The sequence below is a fragment of the Mytilus californianus genome, unplaced genomic scaffold, assembly GCF_021869535.1.
Source record: "Mytilus californianus isolate M0D057914Y unplaced genomic scaffold, xbMytCali1.0.p SCAF_10, whole genome shotgun sequence".
Taxonomy (NCBI): Eukaryota; Metazoa; Mollusca; class Bivalvia; order Mytilida; family Mytilidae; genus Mytilus; species Mytilus californianus.
This window is the reverse complement of record NW_026262582.1, coordinates 40,057,266-40,082,520: the sequence shown is the minus strand read 5'-3', so window position 1 is coordinate 40,082,520 and position 25,255 is coordinate 40,057,266. Positions and strand designations below refer to the sequence as shown.

Below are 25,255 nucleotides of genomic sequence, written 5' to 3'. Positions count from 1 at the left end.
TAATTCTTCTGAATTATTTGAAATTCCGTCCACTTAACACAGCAGTTATTTGCTATTTCATATAATGTTTGGATGGCATGAACTGTGATATATCTATCCTGATTTTTTATAAATACATTGTTTGCCGTTAATTCTGGTCTGAGAACTACAACCACTTTGGTGAAACCCGGGCCATGACACATTTATCTCTGTCAATACATTTTCTGATAAAACACTCAATGTACGAAAACATGGGGTTTTGCAAACAACAAACACATAAACATCTTCTTTCTCATGTGTTCCCAAAAGATTCAAAGACACATTCTCATGATTAGGTTGACACATCTTTTCAGGGTTTATCAGAGCATTTAAGAGGTTGAAACCGATCTTCGCATGACTGGCGATGCATGCATATCAGGAGACGCTTATCCTGTCGATGCACCTGGTCTCGCTTCCAATGGAGTTTTTGCGATTCTCTCATTTTTTGTTTGTTACCCTGATTCATATCTTCTTGGTCGAATTACGAGATTTTAATTTATCAGATTGTATTAAAGATTCAAGAATTACCTTGAGGCATTGAAGATGAAGCTAGTCATATCATTGCACCACAATCGAACACATTCTTGTATGGTGAAACCCATACTATAAAGGGGAATTCCTTTGTCTGCGCATAATGTATAAATACGCATTCTTTCTGACGGGGATATTGAATCTGATGCCTCGTGTTACATCCTTTTTTTCTCTGATTCATAACACACACTTCGATTTTGAATCTAGATTTCTTTTTAAATTTGTTTGTAAATTTTTTTCTATTGTAAGAACTTTTTGACATCATGACAAGAAATAATAAAATAACCATCTGGAATACAAAAAAAAGTTGTGACATACTAAATGTAGTTTCACAAAAAAAAACAACTAAGCCTAATCATAGACATACAAACTTTCCCAGCTGGTATTTGAAGAATAAACTTAATTTTACTGAACCATTAGTTATTTTCTTTACAAAATTGTGTTTTTGGTCATATGTATCCCAATGATATCCTTTTACTACAAATAACCTGAAACTAAACACGCAATTTGTTTTAACTGAAATTTCAGTCATCGTTTACAAAATGACTATATAGGAGGGTCTGGATGGGGGTACTGAATTTCTGTATTTTTTAAAATTTTTGTGGCATTTTTCTTTATCTTTAAAAATAACACTTAATCCGTAAAATTCTCATGATAATGACTGTTTTGTTAAATTTTCGTGTATTTTGGCGATTTCTTCATTCTGTACATCGTTCTGTTCTATAATCAGTATTCTATTACCTATTATTATTTTAGGTATTTCATAAATTGCCTGAAAATTCAGTAAATTTACAAATGCCTAAATTTACAAAATGCCTGTAACATATATATATATAAGCTCAGTGCTACCATGCAGAGACACATTTTTGACCATTTTACCTATTATGTCTGTTTGAATTGCTCACACACATTATAATGTCAACAGAATTCTACGCGACTGTCATATACGTGAAAGGTTTAGCTATCTATAAAACCAGGATTAATCCACCATTTTCTACATGAGGAAATGCCTGTACCAAGTCAGGAATATGACAGTTGTTTTCCATTCGTTTGATGTGTTTGAACTTTTGATTTTTGACATTTAATAAAGGACTTTCCGTTTTGAATTTTCTTTTGATGTTCGGTATTTTTGCTATTTTACTCAGTTGAAAAACTAACATTTTGATTGAAATCGATCAAATGTCTCGTTTTTTTATGGCTCTTTATGGTCCTTTCACAAGAGAGAAGTGTTATTTCTTCTGCTCCAAGAACCTCATTAACCTTTTCACTGACTGTTAATATGAATAAGAAGATGACTTGTGGTATGAGTTCCAATGAGACAACTATCCATCCAAGTCACAATGTGTAAACAGTAAACAATTATAGGTCAAAGTACGGCCTTCAACACGGAGCCTTGGCTCACACCGAACAGCAAGCTATAAAGGTCCCCAAAATGACTAGTGTGAAACAATTCAAACAGGAAAACCAACGGTCTAATCAATATAAGAAACGAGAAACACTTATGAACCGCACCAACAAACGACAACCACTGAACAACACCCTCCTGACTTAGGACAGGTGCATAAAAATGCAGCGGGTTTAAACGTTTTAACAGGCGCCAACCTTCGCCCTAACCTGAAACAGTGGTATAACATTACAGCATAAAAAGACACACAATGAAATATCAATTGAAATGGCTTAACTCGATCAAAAAGACAATACACAAAATCAAGTAAATATACACTGAACGAATAAGTTTGATCTATGCCACAATATAAATAAAAAAGATGTTTCTGTCTGTTTGCATTGAATTTGTAAGTCTGTTGTAAATGTCTTCGTCTTAAGTGTAAACAACAAGAAAAAACAAAGGTGGTTCAATTTCTTCCAAATCGGTGTAATTGCACCACGTTTGTTTTTTCTTGTCTCTCAATGTGTCTTTGTGAAAATTAAGCCCGCTTCCTTCTTTATACAACATAACTTTGCAAAATGTTGAGGTGTCAAAGACACGAGCTGTGACTTTTCCTATACACAACTGATCATCCATCATGATCGCCAACAAATCATTTTTTTTCATAAACAACGTCTCCAACCTGGTCATCATCCGACTGTCGTTCTTAGTTTGTTGGTGTCTTATGTACTACCTCTCCGGTTGGAACTTCATGAACATCAGAAACAAGCAACTTGATCGGAGAACATTTTGGTGGAATGTTGTTTTGGTACATGTTCATTGGGAGAGTCCCAGTATTGAATTTTGTTGTGTCTGACCGAACACAGCGCTGATGAACGCCATATGTCTTTCTAAGCTCGAACATAATCTTCATGTTTTCTGTTGTAAAAGCAGGATGTTTTTCACGTTTAAACCATGGAAATTGTTCAATAGATAAATATTACTTTGGTACCTCAAATCCAGATTTTTTCTTTTGACGTAAAATAGTGGAACCCACAGAGTGAAACTTTCTTAATACATTCAATGATATCTCTTACGAAATCCCTATCGCAGTCAAGAACTGACGGAGTCTCTATCCGTAGTCTCAACTTTGACATGCTATGTAATTTTTCATTTACCAAAGTAAGCACTGAATTAATATCAACTCTTCTCAAGTAATCTGATTTGATACCAGACAGTTGTTCCAATATATAGGGACTGCAAGCCAACAATTCTCTCGTAGCATCTGAATTGATTTCATTTTTTTACAGGCTGGCATACCACAGGGCCCTTGTAATCAATTTATTTTAAGACTAAGCAAGTTTTTTTGCTTGCTGCTGAACATTGTTCTTAAAACTTTTCAATATCTTTAAGTTGAGTGATAGATCGTTTGATGTCGTCACTATGACCGATCCCCAGTATTTCCGCGCAATGTACCATGATAAAATGACGTGACAGTATGCGTGCCCGTAATGAATTAGTGACGACACTCGGAGTATTTATGAGGTCGTTTCATTACTATGACATTTATTAGCACTTTCTTGAAGCTTTTTATTAACTAATTTAATGAAACAATTGTTTTACGGCTCACTTTTATTATTTTTTTATATACAGTTTTGTCTCCATTTCTATCCCTTTCAGTCTCCTCAGCCCATTATCTCCTTTCTATCCCCCTTCTCTCCTTTCTCCCACCCCTCTCTCCCTGTCCACCCCCTCGTACATATCTCTCTGCATATGTATGGCAAGCCAAAGTGGACAAAAAGAGCTATTTTCTAATATTAGAAAATCATTTTCTTATATTAGAAAATCATTTTCTTATATTAGAAAATCATTTTCTTATATTAGAAAATCATTTTTTTATATTAGAAAATCATTTTCGTATATAAGAAAATCATTTTTTAATATTAAAAAATCATTTTCTAATATAAGAAAATCATTTTCTAATATAAGAAAATGATTTTTTAATATTAAAAAAGAAAAACACTATTTCTTAATATTAGAAAATGAATTTATAATATTAGAAAATGAATTTCTAATATTAGAAAATGAATTTCTAATATTAGAAAATGAATTTCTAATATTAGAAAATCAATTTCTAATATTAAAAAATCAAAATTTCTAATATTAGAAAATGAATTTCTAATATTAGAAAATGATTTTCTTATATTAGAAAATGATTTTCTAATATTAAAAAATGATTTTCTAATATTAAGAAATCATTTTCTAATATCAAGAAATCACTGTTTAATATCAAAAAGTGTCGCATTTCTTTATATTAGAAGAAATGGTGCTATCACGGTACGTATAAGATATATATTCATAGACAGGGTATAAAATCACGGTCGGAAAGAATTAAAAAAAAAGAGCACAAATTCCCGCACGTATTAACAGAGTTTTTAAGAATTTTAATGTCTAAATTTAATAGCCAATTAAATCTGGGACATAATATAGCACAGTTATAACTCGGACTAATATACTAACTATAGTACAAAATTTATAATAGTCCCAGGTTATATCAGAGACATATGTGTCTCTGGTTATAGTAGCCTCAGATTAAAATCTATCAAAATCCTCGAGAATTTTTTAATATGTAATCTCATATTTCTTTTAAGATTCAAGATAGCGTTGACGTTAGTTCAATAGAGGAAAAATAAACGCCTGTGAGAAATAACACTCAGTTCCAAAGAAAATGCCGTTACTTGAAAATTTAAATCAGCTACCCTTCCCGCGCGTAACGGGTAGATAACTCCCTAGCTTAAGTTAGCCAATGAAATTTCACCGGAAGTAGTTTTATAGTTTTCTCCCAGCAACGATAAACACTTTGCAGTGTGCTGTCAGGTTTGAATACAGAGTCCTTTGCGAATAGGTTTGTACTCTCTTGTTAAAGAAAATTTAACGAAATATACACTAAATTTTATTTAGTGTGTTAAAAACAAGAAAATTGCATATAATTAAAGAAATAGAACGAGCGGGTTGTCGCTTACTCATTCCTTACATGTTGACACAAGCAAGCAACCCAAGGTGTAGCATACAGACACCACTGGGTCATCTCTTATAAATATAAGTATGTAAGACTAAGAGAAAGATCGTTTTTCAAGTTAACAAGTGTGTATGAGATATTTTGACAACTCAAAATATTGCAGTAGGTGCATGGTTGTCAAATACAACTGCACTGTAGAGTGTAGGGGCCTCGGTGGCCAAGTGGTCTAAGTGGTTCTTCTACTGGGTCACTAGCCTATCAACACAGAGGTCATCAGTTCAAATCCTGCATGTGGCAGGTGCGGTTGACTCCAATATTAATTAATTGACTAGGATTGCCAATTTTCTTGCTGAAGTTTTAAGTGCATTTGGTTCTCTCCAGGGCTCTCTGGTTTCCTTCGCCAATTAAAACTTGCTGCCACGAAATAGCAATAGCGCTGAAAGTGGCGTTAAACTAAAAAAATCATCAACAACTGCACTCAGAAAATAAACGAAAGCCAAACTGTATTTCTATAATAATGTTAGCTTTGACCTTTGTCATGTTTGTTTATTGTTCTAACATGTATTGAATTGTTAAGTTAGTGTAACAGTTAAAAATTGACTGAACTAGTAAATAGCTCTCACCATGCTCACTGGACGAGTAAAGTGATTTGGACTGTGTGGCTTGGACTTGTTTACTTACTAAATGTTCAAAACTGGGAATCGGATCAATTTACTATTTTATAAATTGCTGAAAAGTGACCCAAGACAAGAAGGGGGGTACCCTACTGATGCCCTCTCTGTATGTAAATGAAATTCAACTTCAGTCAGTGAACCACTATTATATAAACATTACACATTTGTAATTTCATATGTTTACATATTTTTTTAATAAAAAGAAAAAGCTATGGTAAATACGAACAGTTTATAGTTGAATTCTACAGCATTCTTTGTTTTTTTTCTATTTAGTCATAAAGGTGATCAGTCAAAATACTTATGTGGTTAAAATTGCCTGTTTTGTCAATATTTGGTCTAAAAAGATTTTTTTTTGTGAAAAATTATTTTTTTCTTCATACATGTTATATATTAATTTTATTCAATATTTTAGTAAAGTTAGAGGAAAATAAAAAAAAAGACGATTATCAACCACATGTGAAATTTTCTTGTATAACATGTATAACCACATATTATTTTATACAATTTTGTATTATACTATGACAGTTTGAGAAGTTAATTTTATTATTTTAATTGGAACCATAATAACATCATGAACATGAATAATGTCCTTTTTCAATTTATTATTGAATTCAGAAAACCCCTGACTTGATTGGACTAAAGTAAAATCATACATTGTACATAAGAAAGTATATATTTATTGAGAAGAAAAGATATTTGTTGGAAATACATTGCTGTATTTTAGAATATATAGCAGTGTCCCTAAAATTATAGCCCCCCAATTTCATTCATTCTACTATAAAATTTATTCAGATAGCACCATGGTGCTACAATGTATAAGGCCCTGGGAAGCAGAGAACACTGCATTGTCAAAATGTGTATGAGACAAAAATCCTGTAAAGTGAAACAGACTGTAAGATTAGCAATAGCCCAGCTTACTAAATTTTAGCTGAAAATGTCCACAGTGCTTACAATGTATGTTAATCTTTCATATTGTGGCAGGTTGTGTCCTAAAGATGAAAAAATGTTAATTCTTTTCCCTTTAATAAGCAATATATAAATATAATTCATTGCTGTTCAGATGTGCTGACAGTTGGTAGAAAGTCTTCTTGCTTTAGATACTTTCTGAAACACAAAGTCATGAACAATGAGCATTTATTGCTAAAATGTATAAAAAAAATAAGGAGATCTGGTTTGATTGCCAACTAGAAAACTAACCTGGTTGCAATGTATGATTTTGATGTAGATTCTGTTTTCAGCATATATCTTTTTGTTAAAGCAGAAATGCTTTTTGGTGTTATTAATTTCATTGATTTGGCAATATTGTAGACATTATTCAGAAAATTAAAACTGCAATGAAAATTTTATCCCACAAAGAATATTATTTTCACATGCTAGAAATCACAAAAATTATTTTTAGAAAGTAAACCACAAAAATTGAATATCAAAAAAATACTGAAAAATGCATTACTTAGATAGATATATTGGTAAATTTGATGTTTATATTTACATCAGTGTTTATTTTTTTTTTAATGAAAAAAAAATCATAAAAATTCTTTCATGCAGATATTTTTCTAGTTTTTAAAATGCGGCAAAAAGCAGAAAGCAACTTGGAAACATTGTCTGCTGATACAAGTGACAATGCTAATGTGGTGAGCTTAGCTGTATCTGATACACTGCATGAAAAAATATGACCTGTACAAATTCTGCATGAAAGTTGTTCACACTTTTCGTTTCGTTTAGATAAACGTGTGACAATTTCTTGCACAATATTAAAATGTAATCACAATATCATTTCTGTGAGCACAATGCAATATACAAAAATATCTATTTTACTGTTGTGATGCATGTATAATGAGGAATAGCTGAATTGAATTTACAAAAAGAACTATTTAAAATTTTGATTTGAGTTTTTACACTGTTTTTCATCATATATATATGCATAATTATTGTCTCTTTGCACGCAAAAGTATGAATTTGAAAGGGAACCTTTTGATTTTCCAAAAAAAAAAATTTTTTAGAAGTGGTCTTATAATTGTTGTATAATTGAGTAAATCCTTAATTTTTGACACCACTCTATCTGTAGTAAATAAAGTGATCAGGTCATTGTTTCTTTAAATTTTTTGTTTCCCTTTTTTTTTCATTTATTTCAAATGATTTGAGTATGTAGGTTTGTATGTGAAATGATTTTACATTTGTATTTATTATATAAAAAAGAAGATGTGGTATGATTGCCAATGAGACAACTCTCCACAAGAGACCAAATGACACAGAAATTAACAACTATAGGTCACCGTACGGCCTTCAACAATGAGCACACATTTTCCTTCAAACATGAACTTTGCCTTTGCTTTATACCCATAATGCATCAACAACTCCTCCTAAACCACTTGTCATAATTTAATGAATCTTTCTCAGAGTCGTTATCTTATAAGTCCATTGTGCAACTCCTACAGTTTAGGGTTAAAAAAATTAATCGAATTCTGTAGTAAATATCTCTTTTCAAGATAATGGAAAACCAATCTTTCTAGAATCTGCTTAAATTTTGGTAAATGACCTTTTTGAGCTATTGAAGTCTTTTAAGAAAAGAAAAACGGGTGTTATGAGGCAAAATAATTTACCCTGTATCGTAGGAAAAAAACCAAGGAGTCTGAACATCTGATAAAAATTCCTAAACCTGACCTAAGTACATCCTTAAGAGTTTTAAGAGATTAAAAAAGCTAACCTAGAAAAAGGGCAATAGAATTTTTTCTGTGTGTGTAGCTTATAGGGTTAAGATAAATATCAGGTGTTTTCATCAATCCAATGCAAATAAGCGAAAATCTTTTAATTAAATCATATCAGTATTGAATAATTAATTGAAATTCAGGAACTCCTTAGACCTAATCAAGGGTTTGGAAAATAAATTTAAGGTGTGAATAAAAATACTACATTTTTGTACTTGTATGGATGACCTTGAATTTTCTCACAGCAAAGTTAACATAAAAAATGCAGAAGGATACAATGATGAACATTTCTAGTACGTGTGGATGAGATATTTTCTCAGAAGTGTTTTTGGACAATGGAAGCTTAAGTGATGAAATTGTCTTTTTATAAGTACTTATTACATGTATTAATTAATTGTTCTTTTTGTTTCAGGATTTTACCAAGTAAATATTCCAAAGGATAAAATAGAAAATAAGTTACAAGTATTGTCAATAAATCTGTGTTTTTGTGCCTTTATTTGTGAATGAGTTTGCAGTAACAGTGTTATAAAAGGCAAATATACAAATTGTATTTTTAAAAGCAATTAATTTTTTATCAAATTTTGAAGGCTGATAAGAAAAAAGACAAAATGGCAGGAAGGAGAAAGGCAGAGATTCAACTGCAGATGCAGATAGAGTCACAAGAAGAATGGGAGGAATTACTATCTAAAGAGGGATTGAATGGTAGTTAGCTTTTTATAAGAGTTATTCCCATTTCACGAAAATCAGCATTTTATAAGAGTTATTTGCCCTTTCTCAAAAACCAGCATTTTATAAGAGTAATCCCTGGTTTTCAATTTATTCTCAGTGTTATTGAGTACCATTTAAATTGACATAAATGAATGATTAAATTATAAGTCTCTCTCCAGGCACTCCGGATTCCTCACCAACATGACCAATAAAAACTGACCACCAGGAAATAGCTCAATAGTGCTGAAAGTGGTGTTAAACACTAATCAATCAATCAAACTTTTGTTTTGAATGAAACAACTGTTTAACACTTGAGGATAGGATTTTTCTGTTTGGACTGAAAAAATTTCAACACTAAGAAAGATTTATTTGATATTTATAAGAGATTGTGAAAATAAGCCAGTGATCAATTCAGGGGCTTGATCTCCTGTGCTAGATACTCATACTGTATTTCAGCAGGAGAAAATTTTTGAACCTTTGAAGAATTGAAACCACTAAATACAAATTTTGGGTTCTCAAAAACTTTGTTTAGTCTGCCGATGATTAGATCTACCAAGACTACCAATCTGATGGTCCTAGTAAAAATTTTTGTTACCAATAATTTCTTTACAAGTAGGTATGTAAATAATATTAGGCCAATTTGTATAATAATGATTAGTGTATGGTTCCATATCAATTATGGTTGTACACTGTAATAAAGAGCTACTCTAAATACCAGACAACCTAAAACAAAAATAAAACCACTGCAATCTTGAATTTGGACATCAGGACCACCACTTCACTCAAATTTGGTGAACCTACTTGATTTTTGGTGGTCAGGACCAAAAGGACCGCCAGTTTTTGAGAACACTGCAAATTAATTAATGAATGATGTATTTAATTGAATATGTTTTAAAATTTAGTGATAGATGTTTATCAGGAATGGTGTGGACCTTGTACTGGAATGGTCAGCAACTTTAAAAAAATAAAAAATGAAATGGGAGATCCACTCCTGAAATTCTGTACTGTAAGTTAATGTCAATGGAGTGTTGCAGATTGTATTAATGGTTGACATGTAATAATGCATATTCAACAGGAATTGTGAATATTTTATGTGAAATATTTTTGTTTAAGAACTACTTTGAACTAGTCTTGCATCCTTAATTGGGAATGTGTAACGGTTTATTCATTTTTTAAAGGTTACGATCAAGAGGTTACTTATTGATCAAGTAAACAAAATTTTGTTGTGGCAATTCCTTAATCATAAATAACATTCTTATTTTATTGATGGTAATCAAAAAGTTTCTGATATGATGCAAATTACATCATTGTATAAAAACAGATACTGCACAGTTCCTGTTTAAATGTTGAAATTACATATGGCATGATAATGGTCACATGATTTTATTTCAGCCAATGAGATCATTTCAGATTGAACTTTTTTTCAATTTATGTTTTGAAATGTTCCACCATACTATATAGCAAAAGCAAAGACCACTGATTTGTTAATCAGTTTTCCTTATCTCATTTTTAAATGTTTTTTTCCAAGCATTTTTTGTTTTAATTCAACTATCATGTTTTACACATGATAGATAACTCTTATAACAAATTACAATCTGAAGATAATGTATGCCGCCAGGAAAATTTGTCAATAGGTTCAAATATCCTCTTTGCTGTAAGATTAATCATAAATTGGAAAGAGAATTTTTTGTTCGGTTATCTGTATTAACTAAGTTTCCATCTTTTTTCCTTTACATTTAATTCATTAAATAACACCCCTTGGTAACTTGGTTATGAATTAGATAACTGATAAAAGTTTCTCATTTGACTCTTGTATTGTTTGAAAAAGCCATCAGCTGAAATGATCTCTTTTTATTTTTACAGTTCGATGTGTTATTTGCTGTTATTGGGAAAATGTCATGTGTCATTTTCTAACAAATATAAATGAAATTAGGACATATTAGACTGTCTAAATTAAGAACTCTCAGACAGACCTAATTCGATTTTACTTCTGCTTCATTTCATTTAACTCGCCTTTACACTGTAAGAAAAAACTTTTAGAACAGAATTGACACAAGATGGATTCCAGATGACAGTATATAACCATCTTTTTTAACAGTTTGGTTTTAAGCATTATTTTAACCACAATAACATATGTTTTGTTATAAACTTTAGTGGTGGATGTATATCAGGAATGGTGTGGTCCATGTTCGGGTATGGTAGCTAATCTCCGCCGATTAAAAAATGAACTTGGAGATGACCTTTTAAGGTTTGCGACTGTAAGTCACATGACACTGATCTACAGTCAGAGAATGTAGTCTAGTCTTCAATATAATCATAGTTTGAGACTCTAGATTGACTAGTGTAGATTGTAGTACTTATTTCTATTAGTTATCTCCATTTTCAATGAGTTATCTCCCTTTTCAATGTCCGACTAATTTCTGTGGTTAGCAAGGGCAGGATCAAATTATTGACCTCACTTCAGCTTCAGGATTCTTTATCAAGTACTGTTAATTCAGAAATTATTGCGAAGTTTTTATTAATGCAAATAATGCGACTGGGTGAGTATCGCAATAATAAGAATTTTGATAACTGAAACATAGATCTTTATGCACATTTTATTTTAATCACAATTATTAAACTCACAATTTTGTCTAATCGTGAAAAATTGCAATAATAAATGCACGCAATAATTTCTGAATTTACAGTAGTAAAAGTAAATACATTTGTTCAATGGGGATAAGGCCATACAACAATGTAATAAGGCCATACAACAATGTAATAAGGCCATACAACAATATAGTTTGTGTTTCCTGCCTCCCGTAACCAACCCTAACTATTCATGTCTACTCTAATAAATTGTATAGACTTTTTTGGTTTATATAGAAATGTTTGAAGTCCAGACATTTTTGGTTTATATAACATTTTATTTTGATAACTGTTGAAGTCCAGAACTTTTCAATACAATGTATAAAGTCTTTGTAAAATGTTCAGAAAAATAAAATCATTTTACCTACCTTCCTAAGCTAAAGAATATTGAAATGATTCTTTTGACTGAACAGATACCAAGTCTTGCGGCTGAAGTGAAGTAAATAAAATGTGTGGTCTGCATCAAATTCTAGTATGCTTTATGTCTCAGCATTTCTATTACCAATCTTAAGTATCCATTCATGACCATGCCTTAGAAGAAATCAAGTAATTATAGTAGAATTTAGTTTTGCTTTTCATTTTTTTTTTTTGTAGTTTAAAGAAATGCAGTGTAAACATATATGGACAAATATTTTTATATTTAAAGATATCTCAATGACTCATTGAAAAAGAAATGTTTTCCAGATGTCATACATTTTTGAACATTCAAAAGGACTTTATTTTTAACCATGAAATACTTTAGAACATAAGATTTAGTTCTTATCATCTTTCTGCATTAATAGAAATTTGAGAAATTGAGCTTCATTTCTGGTTCTTTTATACTTGTTGCCTGTTTACTGTTGTTCCATTCTCACTTTCTGGTCGTTGGTTTCTTTGGTAACTAAACTTCAGGCAAATGATATCCATCATTTAAATTATGATATAGTACTGTTACAAAAGTATATGTTCGAAGTAAAAGGTAAAATGATATTTTAGAGGTATAAAAAATGATTGCATGAATGTTTAAAAATAGATTTAAATTTGAAATGTGCATGTGCTTTTATTTGATTAAACTTAAACTAAATCGAGGAAACTAAATTGCATGCGATAATTAGTTTTAATATATCTGCTAACTGTTTTTCTACCTCTTACACTTGCCCTTAATAGTCTTATCAATCTCATTTTAACATTTCTTCTTTAGTATGTCAATTTGTAATCATATTGAAGGTTTGATAAAATAAAATCCAGAATGAAATTAGTGGAAATTTGGGCCAGTTAAGTTTTATAATATATAGATGCACAGTTTAATGTATAATGTAATGGTGAGAAATTTATTCAATAAAGGGAAACAAATGGGTTTATAGTAATATTATATGAAGAATTTAATCAGTTATGGAAGTATCTATTGCAAAGAATTTGACGGCTTTAAAAAAAATTTATATGATAGATTTTAAATGTTGTATAAAGGAATCCCAAAACAAAAAATTAAAAAAATCATAGCAATGTATTATAAATTATTAGCAGTTGTATATAGAAAGACAAAGTTTGTTGGTTAGAACTTAGAAGTATGAATATATTTTTAAATTGAATATATTGTAGGCCAAAGCAGACATGATTGATTCATTAGACAAGTATAGAGGTCACTGTGAACCTTGTTTCCTGTTTTATGCTGTAAGTATAGTTGATTCTTAGCCTAAGGTTAAAATAAACAATTTTTATGACTTTATTGGTGACTTGTGCGATCCCACATAGATCAAGGATTCATAAAAACTATGGAGAATACAAAGAATCTTAAACGCCAGCTATGAATTTGGCTAGGGCATATGTATTTTCCCATGTATATGATTGGGCATATGCATTTTTCATAGGTTTGCTAGGGCATTTATATATATCCATGAATTTGACTAGCTGGGCATTTATATTTACCCATGAATTTGACTGGCTGGGCATTTATATTTATCCATGAATTTTGCTTAAGCATGTAAAGTTACATATTGGTTAGCAAGTTACATATATAAATAAGGATATGTGGTATGATTGTCAAGTAGACAACTAATGAAATGATGTGATTGTAAGCAACTGTACATTTTGTGTAGGTCACTGTACAGCCTTATGTATGTTCTTTTATATTTTTGTTACATATAATAATGGCATAATTTGTTTAATACTTAATTACAGTTAATTTCTTAGATACATGTACATGTATCAATATTCACTACTCTGGTTCATTTGTGTAATAGCTTCAAAGTTTGTAATTTATTTTAGGGAGGATGCTTAGTAGCAGTGGTAAGGGGAGCTAACTCACCAAAGATTCTTAGAACTATTACAGAACAACTTAAGCAGGAACACAAAGTTTTGGATGGTGGTTCAGAGAGAAAAGAGGTTTGTTATAAAAAAATATTGATATAATAAAGCAAGTAGATTAAGATTTTGTTTTGTCAAATCCCTTAAAATACTACTTTTAGACAAAATTTTATTGACATTCGTCTCGAGCATTGTGTAATGTATAATTGCAATGCCTCTCAGATGAAAGATATATTTCCATGAAACTTAAGGCAATTGAAGTAAAGGTGTAATACCACCAAATCATAGAACGTCACATCCGGTTGCATACAAAAAATAGTCGAAAAAAATATTCCCTTGAATTTGACAGTTTTAGGAAATTAATCCTACATTTCATTGCAGTAAAATGAGTCATAAACATACATCTTGGGTGTTTCAAAGCACCATTATTTTTTTATTTGGTGTTTCTATAGAATATTTTGGAAACTTGAGGTTACATGGTTACTAAAGCTTGTACACAGGAAAAAAAGGGGTTAAAATTTGATTGGTTAACTTCCAGTGATGGTTATTTTCTTATATGCAATGAAATGTTATGTGAAATTTTGTCTATAGTACTGGACAGGATAAAACTATATTCATGCCAAGTATTTCTTTATTTGAAACAAAGATAAACTCTGCACAATTTTTTTAAAAGTGCAAATTTAACAAAGACTAATAGGGGAAAATCAATGGTGGTATTACACCTATATGCCTTTGAAGATATATGTAGCATACTATGATATGATTTGGTCTATTTAGAAATGTCATTTTGTGAGCAAATCTGAGACTGTTCATCAGGTGTTAACTTATTTCAGATGGTCGCCCCATTTTTTAGCAGAAAAAACCTGAAGATTTACGATTAACTGTCTATGCCATTAAGAATCTTGTTTGTTGAAATACAACACAACATGAAACTCCTCTGTTAAAATGTGCATCCATGTTTCAATATACTATCAGTCCTTTTGAACTTTGATCTCATGTTTATCCTGAATAATCTTCCATTATTTGTATTAGATAAAGGATCCATTCATTGCTCAATTAGAGGCTAAAGAAAAGGAAACTGACAAAGAAGAAGAGGAAGAGGAAGAAGGTACTTGTCTTACCTATTTTATTATTGGAATATTCCAACATCTACCATTTTCTTCAAACAGAGTTTATAAATACTTTCTTTAGTTTCACTTTGTGATTGATTCTCTTTTGTGATGTTCTTTTTTACATCTATATACTGCAAATGTGTAGGCATTGCATAGAACGGCTGTGTAGAGAAGTCAACACGGCCCCAATATCAAAGCTCATTTCTTTTTATAAGTTGCAAATTGCAGGCAATGTAACTCCTTTCAAAATTTGGCAGGCTGGATTTTAAAAAAAAACACCTAAAAATATTTGGTATCATACATTTTGATGCTGTTTTATTTAATGAAAAAGTAAAAAAATTTAAACAAAAGCATATATTTAATTATAGTTTTTATTCAATTACATTATTATATTTGCACCATTAGGTGGGATGTTTTATACTTTTAGCAATGTAGCAAAGATTGAATTTAAATTATTGATAATTTTAGAAGAACTAAAAAATATTTTATCTTTAAGTTTATAGGAATTAAGAATATGATATTACTATCAGATGTTTATTTTAATTACAAAAATTATTTTCAGAGGAAAAGCGTATGTTTAAATGAAAATTGAATCCCCTTACCCAATGAGTGTTCAGTCCTTTTTAACTTTGACCTTATATTTATGTATGATCCTGAATAATCCCTTATTTTGGCCCCTTAATACTGTCCATCATTCCACTTCAGAGTTGACAGTGCATTTGCATCTAGTTTAGATATCCTGTGAAACATATCAAAAATATAATTCTGTGCAAATATTAAAATATTGATGATAATCAACTTTCTGTACATTGCTTTATCAACATATATAGGAATTAAGCTTTTCATATTTTATGGAGCAGCTTAAATCAGAAAAAAATCCTGATAGTCAAGTTTTGAATTGAATTTTAGCCTTTTCTGCTTTACAAACCAGAATTACCCCTGAAAATCGTGTTCAAATTCTATGATCATTGGTTTAAACTTATTAATCATTATAACGATATCAGCCAGAGAATTAGCCTTCACAGTTAATTTTTTCACAGCATATTTAAACTATTTGTATTTTGATAATGACCCATGTTCACATTAACGTTACAAGGAAGGCGATACTGAAAATGGTGTAACATGTTGTAATTTTTTGCAGTATCATCATCAATGTACCGCTCTTGTTGTCCTATTATGTTGTATTTGTTCAGATGGCACTAATTTTACATTGTTTTATATGAGGAAAAGATATTTTTTTTAGAGCTTCAATTTTTTTATTGGTTTTGGTTGATTCGATACATTATTTAATAACATGGATGAGTTCCCAAGCCTCTTTCTTCTTCTTTGAAAATGTAACTTCTATTGGTCTCCACAATAAATATATTTTCATTGCACAAGAAGACAAGGCACCTAGTCTTCATAATTATCAGATAGTTTTAATATGTTTATAGAAAATACATGTATTAAGTCCGTTAAATATAAATTCGACTTTTATATATAACTTTCATATTGACCAACATAATTATTCTTGGAGTTACTATTTAATATTTGGTTCTGTGACTGAAAAGTGGGTAGTTATGTTTTAGTTACTCAGGTTTCTGTAAAATTTTGCTGATCTTATAATTTTTAAGACTAACAATATTGTTTTTTTTTTAATAAAAATGAAAAATCAATTATCGATCAGTGAATGTACTTCTATGAAATTTTTTTTTAATTTCTTAAAATCAGGACATCCTCCTAAAGGAGTTCAAAGTCAAGGTATCACTGTAACACTGCATTTAGAAATAGCATTGAAAGTTAATTATCTGATCAGGGCTGCTTGTTTATTTGGAAAGATTAAACTAGCTTTTAATGTCTTATTTATTCTCTGTATCTGAATCTAAATGGGAAATTTTACTGTTTGTATCCCAAAATGAAAGAGAAAAAAACTGACATAGTTAATGAATTTCCATTGTTTAATACATTTTAACCAATCACTACGCTTTGGTGTATGCTTTTGAAAATGTTACCCAGAATGCTTCAGATTCTGATGAAAAAGCTGAATGAATTGACTGGTGGGTCACATGACAGTTGATAGTATATCTGCCAATCAGTTATGGACTGATGGGTCACATGACAGTTTTAGAACATCTGCCAATCATTTATAGACTGATAGGTCACATGACAGTTTTAGAACATCTGCCAATCATTTATGGACTGATAGGTCACATGACAGTTTTAGAACAACTGCCAATCATTAATGGACAATAGAAACTTGTTTGATCTCACTATTTGAATAATGGTTAAAAGTATACCAGCTGATCTTTAAAAAGATAAAACACTTTCAATGGTATTTTTAAACACAGTGTAGTTGTTTGTTTGAATATGCAGATGTATTTACAAATAATATTATGTGTTGTGTGTTTTTGTAAAACATGCAAAAACTGTTTACAGATAATCCTTTTTGTTGCCATTTTCAGAATGATTTTTTAAACATTGTTTTCATTTTAACACTTTTATTTTAACCTTGTTGTGTGTTTACCTTTTGTGACAGATAAATCCACCTTTCAAAATAACAGCAGTAGCAATATTTGAATTGTTTGATGTTGCCTACCGTCCCACCTAAAAAGCAGCCTACCCGAGAGAAAAATTATGACACAAATCGCTTCAGTTTTTATTAAAAAGATTTATTCCTAATTATGTTGTTTCTTGTATAAAATATGTAACTTATGCTGTTTGCAAAAAAAATCCTTACCTACCTACCCAACCTTACAAGGCATGGGTAGACAACATCAAACTAAGAATTTGTTAAGGGTGACCTTATTAACAAATATTTTGAACATACTAAAATAAATCTCTTTTTTTCTGATTGAAAGCATGAGTTTGTTAGTCACAATTTTGATTAGAGTTATTGCAAAGAAAAAGAAAAAAGTGTAAAATTAAATTTAAAATGTATTATTCATAGTTTTCCTTTCCCTGTTTTGATATGCAGGCACACTGTTATTGTTAAACTAATGAGGCCAGATAGATTGGTCCTTGTGCTACGGTTTGCATATTAATGTAGTTTAAATTTCCAAGTTCAAATTCATCTGTAAAATTTCAAAATACATAAGCTATGTAGCATTTAGTAAATTCTAGGAAGAAAAATGAACAGATGATTTTTGAGGGATCAACAGATAAGTTTGAATATGAAAGATATAGATAGTGTATACATTTGGTTATTTGTTCTTATTTTTACAGAAATGAATCGATTAAGATATAAGGGAGAAATCATTAATTATGGTGACACTCTAGAACTATCAGGTTGTACATTCAACAGTCTCCCTGTGCTTAAAATAAACATCATGTTATTATAAAAAAAAAATTTGGTCTAAAACTGTTTCTTTTTTTACCTGAAAAAACTTGATTTTTTGTTGTTTTTTTTCAAATATTTTAAATTGAAATTATTAATTTCACAAAAATTTCTATGGCAATAGTACATGTGTAGCTATCATATATTTTTTTTTGTAAATTTATCAAACTTATGACTAATTAAAAAGATAAATAACAAGGTATGCCTTTAATTTATCACTTAAGATTTAATATCTTTTGCAAGATGAATGCATATAATTTGGATGTAAGCAAGGATTATGGAAAACTTATTCCATAGCAAGGGGAGAAAACTCTTTGAAGATTTGAACGTTGACATGATGTTTATTTTTGTCTTATGCATGATGTAGTACATGTTATTGTTAATTACTCATGTTACTGAAGATTTAAGATAGATGCATCTTGAGGACATATGCACTTAAAGCCTGGCTACCATTCTTTCTCTTTTTAAAATAACCAAATGATATTATTGAAAATCACGAAGTGACTTTCTTTTATGATGTAAAATTGTGAAACAAGACATGAGAAATACATGTTTAAAATATACTGATTTATTTGCATATGTCAGATTGAATGAATTTCCATCAAATTATTTTATCATTAATCCCCAATTTCAAAACGGCAGTTTGCACATTTAACTATTGGCTCTTAATGTAATTGTTAACCAGTGTTTTGTCTCAAAGGGAGAAGTAGTAAATTTTTATATACAGTTTAAAGAGATGCTTTTATATAAAGGAAGGGAAAGGATATATTTCTATTTTAAATATGATGCTTTCAAGTACATATTGAAAGAAAATCCTGTTTTCTTTTATTTTTTTCATTAAAGTTGAAGTGATGTGCATGCCCCCTCAACCCCCTTGGAATTTGTACCTGAAATTGACCTAAGTGCCCTCTTTTGCACGTAGCACATCATCTTGAGTACTTTCCAACTCTTTAAACATTGTACTGTATAATATATGGCTAAATAAGAGAGAGAGGATGGTGGTTTTGTTAAGGGTAGCTTTCTAATAAAACAGAGGTGTAGCAAGGATTTTACATGTGTAGCAATTATTTGTTACATATGTAGCTAACATTTGTATGTGTGTGGCTATCATTTGTACATGTATAGCAATAACTTGTACATGTGTGGCTATCATTTGTTCATGTGAAGCAATCATTTGTACATATGTAGCAATCATTTGTGCATGTGTAGCTATCGTTTGTACATGTGTAGCTATCAATTGAAAGGTAGTGCAATTACGATAATATGTCTATGTTTGATGATTTCCTGTAATTTTCAATGTGCAGAATTATTTGTATTAAGCCATAAGTGAAGAGATTTACCACTAAAATTGTATAAGTGTTACCCAAATTTCTGGCATGAAATGAATTCTATTTTAATGTACAGAAAAATATCAGGTGTAAAAATATAAAAAGAAAGATGCTTGCCACACCTCTCCAATAACTTGCCAAATCTTGATATATAGTACATTTCAGTTAAATTGTAAAAACTAAATATTTAGCGATGTTCCAGAAATTTTTCTTAAAAATACTGTGTCATTGTTCCCCTTTAAATAGTTGTTTAAATGTGTGCTTATTATGGGTTCATCTTGTGTAGTCAGTATAACTTGTTTGGCTTTTTAATTGTTTTTATTTTGGTAAAATGTTGTAAAAAGTTGTGTAAAATTTGAAAAGAAAAGTTCAAATTAGTTGATTGATTTGCATTTAAAAAAAATATTAGCCAAAATAGGATTTTATTTTTAATAATCTTCAAGAAAATTGGTAGTTAATTTTAGCTGCTTAGCTGTTAACATTTAACAAGCAATCACTCCAATCATAGAACATCAAAACATGTACAAGAATATTTAAATCAGTAAGAAGCATGGGATATCTATTAGACTAACTGCAGTTATTATAATCTTGAAAAAGACTAATCTATTTAAGCTTTAAAAGTATATATTATACATTTATATTCATCAGATTACATCTGTAATTATCTGTATAAATAATTGAATAACATTTCAATATAATATTTGTGGGGATGTTCAGTAATATATTGCTTTTACCCTGATAATTTTACATGCATTATGACATACTAAAGTGATTATTTTATATGCATGCATGTTGACATACTAAGGTATAATTTTACATGCATGGTGACATATTAAAGGGATACCTTTTCATACATGATGACATACTAAGGGGATAATTTTACATGTATGATGACACACTAAGGGGATAATTTTACATGTATGATGACACACTAAGGGGATAATTTTACATGTATGATGACACACTAAGGGGATAATTTTACATGTATGATGACACACTAAGGGGATAATTTTACATGCTTAGTACCATACTAATTGGATACTTTTACATACATGGTGACATACTAAAGGGATAATTTTACATGCATGGTGACATACTAAATGGATAATTTTGTATGCTTAAGTATACTAAGGGAATGATGTTACATGCATGATGACATACTATGGTGGTCATTTAATATGCATGGTGACATACTAAGGGTTTATTATACATGTATGGTGACACACTAGGGGAAAAGTTTTACATACATAATGACATACAAAGGTGGTCATTTAACATGTATGGTGACAAACTAAGGGGGAAATTTTACATGCATGGCGATATATTAGGAGAAAGTTTTACATGCATTGTGACATACAAATTTAAGGTGGTCATTTTTTAATGCATGTTGACATTCTTAGGGGATGATTTTACATGCATGATGACATACGAAGGGGATAATTTTACATGCATGTTTACACACAAAGGGGATAATTTTACATTCCTGTTGACATACTAAGAGGATAATTTTACATTCCTGTTGACATACTAAGTGGATAGTTTTACATTCCTGTTGACATACTAAGTGGATAATTTTACATTCCTGTTGACATACTAAGTGGATAATTTTACATTCCTGTTGACATACTAAGTTGATAGTTTTACATTCCTGTTGACATACTAAGTGGATAATTTTACATTCCTGTTGACAAACTAATGGGATAATTTTCATGCATGATGGCATACTAAGGTAGTAATTGTTTAAGCATTATCATTTTAGTCTCGTAGAATTTGTGCATGGACTAGTGTATTTTACTGCTGCTGATTGTAATAGGAATGCAGCAGTTCAGTTATAACTTATGAATTTATTTACTCCTTTACATAACCTTTTCCATAAGCAAATTGGCTGATCTATAGCTTGTGATTACACATGTATAATATTGTATTATAACTAATTTTGATTCTAATTGATTCATTTCTGTAGAAATTATCTTCATTCCAATTCATGTTTGTTTTCTTTTAATTAAATGAAATTGAAATGAGAACAATATTCATATATGTCATATTTGAAATATTTAGCAATGATTTCGATAAATATGATTTGTTTTATTCTAATGTTTTATCCCTGTTTTACAGAAGGTGTAAAGGAAGTCACTGTAGCCTTAATCAAACCAGATGCTGTCGAAGCCGGAAAGGTTGACCAGATACTTGAAGATGTAAGTAATGTAGATTTACAGATGAGTACAATCATAACATTACCATTTGCACATACACACTCAAAGTAAGTTACATGACTTACAGATGAGTACAATCATAACATTACCATTTGCACATACACACGCAAAGTAAGTTATATGATTTACAGATGAGTACAATCATAACATTACCATGTGCATATACACGCTCTAAGTAAGTTACATGACTTACAGATGAGTACAGTCATAACATTACCATGTACACATACACATTCAAAGTAAGTTACATAATTTACAAATGAGTACAGTCAACATTATCATGTACACATACACATTCAAAGTAAGTTACAGATTTACAGATAAGTAGTCTTAAAATTACCATGTGCACATACACACTCAAAGAGTCAGTTTTAACATCACTATGTGACTTGCACACTGACAGTAAACTAATGTTCAATTTCCTTTGAATATTGTCATATATAATCCCAATAATGATGAAAAAATTGTTTTATATTAATAACAATTTGATTTTTACATTAGATTCAAGCAGCAGGCATTGAAATCTTGAAACATGAGGAGAGAAAGTTAACAGAGGATGAAGTTAGGCAGTTTTACACTCACTTACAAGACCAGGTATGTACCTTATTTGGAGGAAACAAAAATTAAAAAAAAGAAATTTTTGTTTGACAGTATAAAGAAAATAATCCAACATTTTTTACCTAACTTTTACCTTTTTGAGATGGCATTTATGTTGTCAATTAAATATGCAACAAAATAAAAATTTTGCATTTATATGAAACTTGTGCCAACCATCAATTTATGCATCCATGACCATTTGAATCAATAAAAGTTGATATTGTTACCCATTGGAATAAAAATACAAAAAATTTGAATCAGTCAATTTTTCAAACCACAAAAGTAGGTACTATTATTGCTATCCTTTGATATTACTTTTTTCTTGGTCCACAAGAATTTCTTTACAAGGTTATAACATCTGTAATTACAGGACTTCTTTGAAGACTTAGTCAAGTTTATGACAAGTGGTCCCAGTCATGTGCTTGCCTTGACCAAAGGCAAGACTGGTGAAAATATCATAGATGAATTCAGAGACTTGATTGGACCAACTGATGTGGAAGAGGCGAAGACACAGAAACCAGAAAGGTTTGTTGTATGCTCTACTGTAAAACCTTGGTATATTTCGCAAATTATTGTGAATTCATTGATTTTCCTGGATTGAGGAAAAATTGTATTTTCGTAGAGATTTGATTTCATGGTTTTGCTAAAGCCTTCCTACAGACCTATTGAAAATTTGTACTTCCTTGGACATTTAAATTAGTGATTTACCTGTTCCCATGAAATCAATGAAAATGTTATTCCACAAATAATAATTAATCCACAGTATTAATTGTGATATTTTAATGGATGAACTTTTTCCACTGGAATTAAATTTCAGCCTTTAACTATCATTGGACAATTCACATCAATATTGTTAATGCATTAAAAAATTATTTTAGCTATAGAATAAATACAGGAGTGTATGTGTAAATATTTATATTTTTATTTGTAGTTTGAGAGCCAAACATGGACAGCAAACCTTCATGAATGCACTCCATGGAAGTAGCTCAGCAGAAATGGCTACAAGGTATGATGATTTAAATAGTTTATGCCAAATAGGCTTTTTGCAAATTCCCGTTATTGACCCTGTAATTAAAGATCCATTTTTAGCTCACCTGGCCCAAAGGGCCAAGTGAGCTTTTCTCATCACTTGGCGTCCGTCGTCCGTTGTCCTGCGCCCGTCGTCCATAAACTTTTACAAAAATCTTCTCCTCTGAAACTACTTGGCCACAATCATCATTGGGGTATCTAGTTTAAAAAATGTGTCCAGTGACCTGGCCAACCAACCAAGATGGCAGCCATGGCTAAAAATAGAACATAGGGGTAAAATGTAGATTTTGGCTTATATCTCTGAAACCAAAGCATTTAGAGCAAATCTGACACGGGGGTAAAATTGTTTATTAGGTCAAGATCTATCTGCCTTAAAATTTTCAGATGAATCGTACAACCCGTTGTTGGGTTGCTGCCCCTGAATTGGTAATTTTAAGGAAATTTTGCCGTTTTTGGTTATTATCTTGAATATTATTATAGATAGAGATAAACTGTAAACAGCAATAATGTTCAGCAAAGTAAGATCTACAAATAAGTCAACATGACCAAAATTGTCAATTGACCCCTTAAGGAGTTATTGCCCTTTATAGTAAATGTTTTACAATTTTCATAAATTTTGTAAATTTTTGTAAATTTTTACAAAATATTTTCCACTGTAACTACTGGGCCAAGTTCATTATAGATAGAGATAATTGTAAGCAGCAAGAATGTTCAGTAAAGTAAGATCTACAAACACATCACCATCACCAAAACACAATTTTGTCATGAATCCATGTGTGTCCTTTGTTTAATATGCACATAGACCAAGGTGAGCGACACAGGCTCTTTAGAGCCTCTAGTTTAGTTGTCTCCCTTAGGAGGGACATATATTTCATTGACAATGAAGAGCTAGACAGAAGAGTAAAATTTATCTGCACATAATGTGTGTAACCTTTATGTTTTCATACCTTTTTAATAACATTCAATTTTTTGTTAAGCTAATATAAAAATAAGAAGATGTGGTATAATTGCCAATGAGAAAACTCTCCACCAGAGACCAAATGACATAGAAGTTAACAACTATAGGTCACTGTACTTCAACAATGAGCAAAACCTGTACCGCATAGTCAGCTATAAAAGGTCCAAAAATGACAAATGTAAAACAATTCAAACAAGAAAAATAAAGGCCTGATTTATGTACAAAACAATGAACAAAAAATAAATACGATATACAGCAACAAATGACAACCACTGAATTACAGGCTCCAGCACATACATAATGTGGCAGGGTTAAACATAACACTTTTGATGGCCTATATATCAGTTTCAGCTTATCATGCTTTGCATGTACAGAAGCCATTTTATCCGGTATAAAACAGGTCTACAATTGACAAAGGGAAACAGTTTTGTGTTTAAAGTGTGTAAATACAGAATCAAAATGGAAATTGGCAAATAGACTATTCCCAGTTGAATGTCTTTCAGTATTCAGTATCTAATTATTATACCCCTGCTTTAAAAAAGGGGGGTATACTGTTTTACCTCTGTCTGTCAGTCAGTCCGTCCCATGAATATTTTCCGTCGCATCTTTCTCAAGAACTACATTATAAGGATTTCTGAACTTTTGTTTCAGGGTTTATATGAGTCAGCTATACAGTGTGATGCGTTTTCAGATACATCACTCAACAACTTCCTGTTTACCGAACACTTGTATCATTTTACACATGATAGCCAAGTTGAAAATTTTCGTCACAT

General features: G+C 30.6%; 1 protein-coding gene across 50 annotated transcripts in view; it reads left to right on the top strand.

The window, feature by feature from the left end:
* Nucleotides 1-4,755: 4,755 nt before the first annotated feature.
* Nucleotides 4,756-25,255, top strand: part of LOC127718104 (thioredoxin domain-containing protein 6-like) — a 73,234-nt gene continuing 52,734 nt past the window's right edge. For 47 of the 50 annotated variants that reach the window (XM_052224016.1, XM_052224007.1, XM_052224015.1 and 44 more), the window contains exons 1-11: nucleotides 4,756-4,820; nucleotides 8,901-9,015; nucleotides 9,924-10,027; nucleotides 13,228-13,299; nucleotides 13,894-14,010; nucleotides 14,965-15,040; nucleotides 18,246-18,308; nucleotides 21,801-21,880; nucleotides 22,400-22,492; nucleotides 22,866-23,020; nucleotides 23,427-23,501. In XM_052224016.1, the coding sequence (XP_052079976.1) occupies nucleotides 8,922-9,015; nucleotides 9,924-10,027; nucleotides 13,228-13,299; nucleotides 13,894-14,010; nucleotides 14,965-15,040; nucleotides 18,246-18,308; nucleotides 21,801-21,880; nucleotides 22,400-22,492; nucleotides 22,866-23,020; nucleotides 23,427-23,501 (929 nt within the window). In that variant the 5' untranslated portion in view covers nucleotides 4,756-4,820; nucleotides 8,901-8,921. Of the gene's footprint in view, nucleotides 4,821-8,900; nucleotides 9,016-9,923; nucleotides 10,028-11,175; nucleotides 11,280-13,227; nucleotides 13,300-13,893; nucleotides 14,011-14,964; nucleotides 15,041-16,754; nucleotides 16,785-18,245; nucleotides 18,309-21,800; nucleotides 21,881-22,399; nucleotides 22,493-22,865; nucleotides 23,021-23,426; nucleotides 23,502-25,255 lie in introns of all 50 variants that reach the window. The other 3 variants (XM_052223999.1, XM_052224005.1, XM_052224014.1) reach the window with 3 other exon arrangements.